Below are 8286 nucleotides of genomic sequence, written 5' to 3' on the forward strand. Positions count from 1 at the left end.
TATTGGAAAGATGTTGCAAATATTATAATAGACAGGACAAACAATAGGTCATTTATGGGTACAAAGTAAAGGGGATGGATTGAGGACATAAAGCCTGGGTGACTGAGAAGTTGGTGCTATCCTCTAAAGTAATTGGGAAATTGGGAAGTTGGAAAACTTTTTAAGGTTAAATAAAGATTTCAATCTGGGAGAATATAAGATATAGAAAGAGCTTCCAGTTTATTATATCTAATAAAATATTCTTACTCTTATTTGTTAAAATATCAACTAAATTCCACAACAAAAGTTGTCAATTTTCATGGCAAACTCTAATATTTTCTATCTCCTCCTCTTTTTTCAATAATTTCTTTTGTTACTGAAGAGTTCTGCTTAAAATAAAATACTATTTTTTTCTTTTAAGTAAGGTTTGATGGAAAGATAGGGAGAAGGGAAGAAGACAAGAAAAAGTGTAACTTTTACTTATGATTTCTTTTCCCTTTCTGATGCCAGGTTTATGGATTTTTCCTTTTCTTTAGAGAAGAGAGAACATCATACAGTCAGAGGAGATTTGGTTTAATGCTCATTCCTCTTTGAATCCTGACAAAGAAAAGTAGAGTAAAAAAATAATGGAGATGATGCTAGATAGAAGAAGAAATCTCTTGGCTCCAAGTCAGACATTAATACTCATTATTTCTTCCTTCTCTCATCCCATCCCATCATATGATCTTAATTAAACACTTGCAAAAATTTAGAACATATATGTATGTACACACACACATATATGTATATATATATATATATATATACATAGAGAAAAATGTACTTAGATACACCATTTTTTAAAAGCAGAGAATAGTGTGAGAGTACTAGAGAAAACATTTCTTCTTGGTTTGCTTCTCAAAATAGAGGGAAAAGGTGGGATATTAAACAATAGAAACAAAAAGATATAAAGAAATACCTATTTTTTCAAATCAAATAAAACATCTAAATAAAGGGTACTGCCAAAGCTTATGTAGAATACTTTGGTCCAAGGAACAGATTAGTATGACAATTATTGGTACTATTCTTTAAAATAATTCATCTTAGTATTCCACAAAGAAACAAAAAAGAGAAAGGGAAATAATTTTTCTTGAATCCATCTGATCCCCAGCATTCAATTAATCTCAAAACAACCTGAACAATAAGAGGAAAACATTCCTTTATAACTGGAGTATATCAACAAATTTTAATAGAATGGAAGCTGAACTTTAATCCCTCTAAAAACAAGTGCATGAAACATGATTATCTCCATATGTATACGTAAATGTCAAATTATAATTAATGTGTAAAATGATTATTCAAATATGAATTTGACTTTTCAATCATGCACATACTCTGAGTATTATATTTTTAAAATGTTTGAAGATGGAAAAATAGTAACTTGGAAAAGAATGACATTTAATAATGGCAAAGATGAAGTAAAAAAATTCTTGAGCATAAATATAGTTTAGAAAAATTTAACTCCTTCAATTTACAGATAAGAAAATTAATGTCCAGAGAATTAAAATGTTTTGTTTTGCTTAAGATCACTAAATGAAGGGGGTGGCTAGGTGGTGTAGTGGATAAAGCACCAGCCCTGGAGTCAGGAGTACCTGGGTTCAAATCAGTCACAGACATTTAATAATTACCTAGTTGTGTGGCCTTGGGCAAGCCACTTAACCACATTTGCCTTGCAAAAAAGCTAAAAAAAAATTTAAAAAAGATCACTAAGTGAAGGACTCGGGATTGTAATCACTTTCCTAATTCCTAGATCAAATGTCACCCCCACTATATCACACATTGTGATGCTACTTAAAATTTTCCAATTCATTTCTTTAAAGATTGCCAGGACGTCTGACACAGATAGTAGAGAGTAGGCAGGATCTTTGTTAGGTTCTCCTTAGTTTCTTTCAGATACAACATTAACAAGCCTTTAAACAGATTTTGGAGCATCAAAATCCCACAAAAGAACAGAATGCAGTATCTTTCTTCAAGGTCTGTCACAGGGGAGAGTAAGTGTACCCAAGACAGAAAAAGAAACCCAGCCCACAAGCAGCAGGATGAAGTTGGGACTAACCAGAGACCCTTGACTATGGAGTGATCTCCAGTAGATGTTTTTGCAGTTTAGACCTGGGTGGCCTGCATTGCAAGAAGACTGAGAAAACTCCAGTTTGTATGCCCATGACCCCATTCAGCTAGTGAGACTAGTTTGGAAGACCCAACCCTGACAGTGAGTCCCTGGAATTCCCAATCTGGAGGGTCTGGCTTCTCAGCACAGACAGCTCAGAGACATTCTTAGGCATTCCCAACATTACCAGTGGCACAGAAGAGGGGACAATTGACATCCCCAACATTCATATTCCAGACAGAGAACCTCTGACATTCTTTACTGGTTGGTCCATTGACTACTTTCCAAGATTTCCTAACATTAGTGAAACAAGGGAAATAAGCAGGCCTTTAGGGTTTTCAAAAGTGAAAGTCTGTGAGCCAGCCCTTCCTCCAAAACAAGAATATTGAGATAGGCTGCAGTAACAAACATCAAAATGAATAAGAAAATTTTGAGAAAATCAGGGTCTACTGCAAGTTGCCTTGGAGATAAGGATGGGCAAAATACTAGTTCAGTAAAGGAGGACATAAGGAATACTGCATGTGAAACTTCAGAGGAGAATATGATTTGGTCTCCAATACAGAAAGACTTCTTAGAAGAGTCAAAAAATAATTTTAAAAATCAAGTGGAAAAACTGGGAAAAGAAATGAGAGAGAAAATTAACATTTTGCAAAAAAAAGTGATAGAAGAAAACAAATCCTTTAAAAATACAATTGGGTGAATGCAAAAAGGAAATAATTCCTTCAAAAACATAGTCAAATGGTAAAAAAGATAACAGTTCCTTTAAAAATAGAATTGACCAAATGAAAAAGGAGATGCAAAAGTTAACTGAACAAAATAATTACTTAAATAATAGACTGGAACTTGTGAAAGCTAATGATTCCATGAGACATCAAAAATGAATCAAGCAAAATTTTTTAAAAAAATGAAAAAATAGAAGTGAACTGAGACAAATATTCACTTCAACCCAGAGATTGAACAAAAATCAAGGACTCCTGTTGAGGTCACTATGGCTCAGATGAGTTCCCACATGATACTTCTCCTACTGGGGTTGCTCCTCTTGGGGCTGGTCCAACAATCAGCTGGCAAAGAGTCCCCTGCAAAGAAGTTTCAGCGGCAGCACATGGATTCAGGGAACTTGATCAGCGATGACAACAACTACTGCAACCACATGATGAAGGCCAGGAGCATGACTCAAGGGAGGTGCAAGCCTGTCAATACTTTCATCCATGAGCCTAAAGAATTAGTTGATGCTGTTTGCCAGGAGCCTAACATCACCTGCAAGAATGGGCAACATAATTGTCACGAGAGTAGTTTGCCTATGACCCTCACCCACTGTAGCCAGACTGGAGCCTCCAAATACCCCAACTGCCAGTATCGGGCTTCCTATCTTACCAAACATATCATTGTGGCCTGTGAAGGGAAAGTCTATGTGCCTGTGCGTTTTGATGCTATGTGTAGAATGGGGGAGTTGATTCTGGAGAAAAGGGAATCCTTCCTTGCCATAATTTACATCATTGCCATCACTATTTCTTCCTCCCTGACAAAAGTGTCTGAAATAGCAACTTCTTCTTGAACTTCCTACCACTGATACATAAGTTTCTTCAAGCCTTTCCTCTCTGGGACCAGACTGTGAGTGGGTATTGCTGAAAGATCCCTTCCATTTTAGGGATATGTTTCACTGGTGTGTTCAGGGGAAAGTACAATGAGAGTGTCCCATATGTTATACCCTTCCACTACTATTTTCAATAAAGCATATCTGATCCTAGGTGAGGTTGCTAAAAAAAATAGAAGAAAATATAAAATACCTCAGTGGTAAAAATGATTGACCTGGAAAATAGATTGAATAGAGATAACTAAAGAATTATTGGAAGAACTGAAAACAATGGTAAAAAAAAAAAATGTATGTTGATCTCATTCTTCAAGAAATCAGCAAGGAAACCTACCCTTATATCCTGGAACCAGAGGGCAAAATCATCATTAAAAGACTCCACCAATAAATTCCTTAAAAAAGATCCCAAAATGAAAATGTTAAAAATACTGAAGTCAAGCTCCAGAATTATCAGATCAAGGAGAAGATCCTGCAAGTTATCAGAAAGAAACAGATCAAATATCAAATCAGGATTACACTGGACCTGGCTGAATCAAGATTAATGAAGGACCTGGAATATGATAATCCATAGGGCAAGGAAGCATGGATTACAACCAAGTATCAATCATCCAGCAAAATTGAGCATAGTCTTTCAAGAGAAAAGATGTATACTTAATGAAATACATGACTTCCTCATTTACTTAATAAAAAGATCATAGCTGGACAGAAAATTTGATCTTCAAGCAGGAGAATCAAGAGATATATAACTTAGGAAAAAATAAAAGATTGTTATTCAATAAGATTAAATTGATTACATCCTTACCTGCGAGAAAGATTCTAATAACTTTTGAGAATTGTAACTACATTAGAGGAAGTATACTTAAGCTGAAGATACATAAATTGATTTTCATGGTATGATTTGAAAAAATTAAGAGATTAAAATAAAGAGGGGCATTGAAATGAGATGGGAGGAAGGGGGAAGCAGGATGAAGTAAATTGCATTACATAATAAGGTACAAAGCACTTATTACAGAGAGAATGAGAACAGTTTGAATCTTACTCTTAATAGATTTGAATCAGAGGGAATAACTCATAAACTCAGTTGCATTTAAAATTTTATACTTCAAGTATTTGGAAGGGAAAAGTAGTGGGGAGCAGGAGGGACTCATTGAAGGGGAATGAATAAGGGGAAAGGGGGAAGAGTGATGGTAGCTAGGTGGTAAAATAGATAGAGCACCATCACTGGAGTCAAGAGGACCTGAGTTCAAGTCCATTTTTATTCACTTAATAATTGCCTTTGCTGTGTGAACTTGAGCAAGTAACTTAACTCCATTTTCTTGCACAAAAAAAGAAAAGGGTAAAGGGAAAGAAAAGGGAGGGTGGCTGATAGAAGGGGGAACATATTGAAGGAGGTACTATTTGGAATGAAACAATGCTAAGGAAGAATGGGGTGAAGGGGGGGAATATAAATGGAGGAGAAATAGCATGGAAGGTAATAAAAAGTAATTCCAACTGTGAATGTCTGAGTGGGATGAATTCTTCCATACAATAAAAGTGAATAGCAGAGTGGATTAAAAGCTAAAATCCTACAATATCCTATTTGTAAGAAGCATGTTTGAAGTAGAGATACAGAGTAAAGGTTAAAAACTGGAGCAGAATATAACATGCTTCAGTTGAAATGAAAAAAGCAGGAAAAACAACCCTTATATCAGATAAAGAAATTGCAAAAAATAGATCTCATTAACAGGGAGAAGGGAAACTATATTCTCCTAAATGGTCCTAAAGACAAGTATTTTCAATCATAAAAATGCCTGTATCAAGAAGACCAGAATACAGATTCTTAGAGAAGATGCTAAATGAGTTAGAGGAAGACAAAGATAGCAAAACTATACAAGTAGGAGACCGCAAATTCCCTTTCTGTAAAATAGATGAATCTAACCATAAAATATACAAGAAGGAAGTAAATTAAAATGATAGAACTTTGGAGAAAATTGAATGGGGTTAGAAAGGAATATGTATTTTTTTCTACTGTACATGACACTCACACCAAATTGATCATATACTAGGAAATACAAATCTCATAATCAATTTCAAAAGAGCAGAAATGCTAAATGCATCCTTTTCAGATAATGATGCAATAAAAATCATATGCAATAAATCATCATGGAGAGATAGTTCTAAATTTAATTGGAAACTAAATAACCTAATTTTTTAAAATGAGTGATTCAAACAAAAAATCATAGAAAGAATTAGTAATTTCTTCCAAAACAATGACAATAAGGAGACAGCATACCAAAACTTGTGGGATACAGTCAAACCAGTTATTACAGGAAATTTCATATCTCTAAATGCTTACATGAATTATGATAGAGAAAGAGGGGATGATGAACTTGGCATGCAAATAAAAAAAACCAGAGATAGAACCCATTAAATACCAAAGTTGGATTTCTGAAAATTAATAAAGAAATTCATGAAAACTATCAATAAAATTAAGAGCTGGTTTTATGGGGGGAAAGCACAATATAATAGATTATGTTAATTTGATTTAAAAAAAAGAAAGAAAATCAAATCACCAGTATCAAAAATGAATAAAAGGTGAATTCATCACAATTGAGGAGGATATTGATAAAATTTGAAGCTATTTTGTCAAACTATATGTCAATAAAGTGACAGTCCATGTTAAATGGATGAATAGTTACAAAAATATGAATTGCCATGTTAATAGAAGAGAAAATTAATTACTTTAATAACTCCATCTAAGTAAAAGAAATTGAATAAATCATGAACTCCCTACAAAAGCTATATCCAGGGTCAGTTGGATTCACAAACAGATTCTCTGAAACATTTAAGTTATAATTAGTTGCAATTCTTTATAAACTATGTGGGAAAAAAAAGGTAAAGGAATTCTGTCAAATTCCTTCTGACACCAATATGATACTGATACCTAAAACAGAAAATTATAAATTGATATCCCTATTGAATGTGGAGTTAATCATTTTAAATAAAATATCAGTAAAATGACCACAGCAAACCATCACTAGTAAAAACACTATGATCAAGAAGAATTTATGACAGGAAAGCAGGGTTGAATCATTGTTTGGAAAACAATCTGCAAAACTGACTACATAAGAAACCTAAAAGGAACCATGATTTCAATAAATAAGTGAAAAAAAAGCTTGAGATAAAATTCAGCACCCATCCTATTAAAAGAATACAGCATAGGAATAAATGGAGTATTACTTAAAATGTAAAGTAGTATTTATCTAAGACCATTCACAAGGGGCAGCCAAGTGGTACGGTGGATAGAGCACTGGGCCTGGAGTCAGGAGAACCTGAGTTCAAATCCAAACTCAGAGACTTAATAAATACGTAGCTCTGTGACCTTGGGCAAGTCACTTAACCCTATTGCCTTACCAAAAAAAAATTAAAATATAATTTAAAGCTATCCACAAGCATTATATGTAATGGGGAGGCATTCATTATATTATGTATATTCATCATATGCATATTCATTATATGTAATGCTAGGGGCATTCAAAATAAAATCGTGGGCTAAGCAATGCCTATTATCACCTACTATTCAATATTATAATAAAAATATTAGCTCTAGAAATAAGAGAAAAAGAAACTGAAGGAATTAGAATAGATATTGAAGAAATTATACTCTCAATCTTTGCAACTGACATGATGCTATTCTTAGAGAATCATAGAACATTTTTAAAACTACTTGAAACAATGAACAACTTTAGCAAAATTTTGCTAAAATAAACCCACATAAAACATCATCAGTTCTATATATTATTAATAAGACACAGTAGCAACAGATAGAGAAATCCCATTTAAAGTAACTGTAGACAATAAAGTTCTTGGGATATTACCTGTCAAGGCAAACTCAGAAATTTATGAAAACAACTATAAAACACTTTTCACAGAAATCAAATCAGATCTAAATAGCTGGGCAAATGTCAATTGCTCATGGTTAATCAGAGTTAATATAATCTAAAATGATATATCCACCAAAACTAAATTACTTATTATCATACCAATAAAACTTCCAAAAAAATTATCTTATTGAGCTAGAAAAAATAATAGGTAAATTCTATGGAAGAATAGAAGTCAAGAATATCAAGAAACGATGAAAAAATGCAAAGGAAGGTTGATTATCCATATCAGATCTAAAATTATAATATAAAGCATCTGTTATAAAAACTGTCTGCCACTGGCTAAGAAATAGGGTGATAGATCAGTGGAATAGATTAGGTGCAAAAGCCTAAATGATTATAGTAATCTGCAGTTTTATAAACCCAAATAACATCATACCAGAATTTATGGGATGCAGCCAAGGCAGTTATGAGGGGAAATGTCATATCTCTAAATGTCTAAATGAATAAAATAGAGAAAGAGGAAATCAGTGAATTGGGTATGTAACTAAAAAAATTATCAGATTGGGGGCGGCTAGGTGGCATAGTGGATAAAGCACTGGCCCTGGAGTCAGGAGTACCTGGGTTCAAATCTGGTCTCAGACACTTAATAATTACCTAGCGTTGTGGACTTGGGCAAGCCACTTAACCCCATTTGACTTACAAAAAAA

General features: G+C 33.7%; 1 protein-coding gene across 1 annotated transcript; it reads left to right on the plus strand.

Moving 5' to 3' along the window:
- The first annotated feature begins 3113 nt into the window (after positions 1-3113).
- On the plus strand, positions 3114-3680 carry LOC141492234 (ribonuclease pancreatic-like). Its single transcript, XM_074192765.1, has one exon. The coding sequence runs from the start codon at positions 3114-3116 to the stop codon at positions 3678-3680; it is 567 nt and encodes a 188-aa protein (XP_074048866.1).
- Positions 3681-8286: the final 4606 nt, after the last annotated feature.

Source organism: Macrotis lagotis, chromosome 6, assembly GCF_037893015.1.
Source record: "Macrotis lagotis isolate mMagLag1 chromosome 6, bilby.v1.9.chrom.fasta, whole genome shotgun sequence".
In the NCBI taxonomy this organism is placed as follows: Eukaryota; Metazoa; Chordata; class Mammalia; order Peramelemorphia; family Peramelidae; genus Macrotis; species Macrotis lagotis.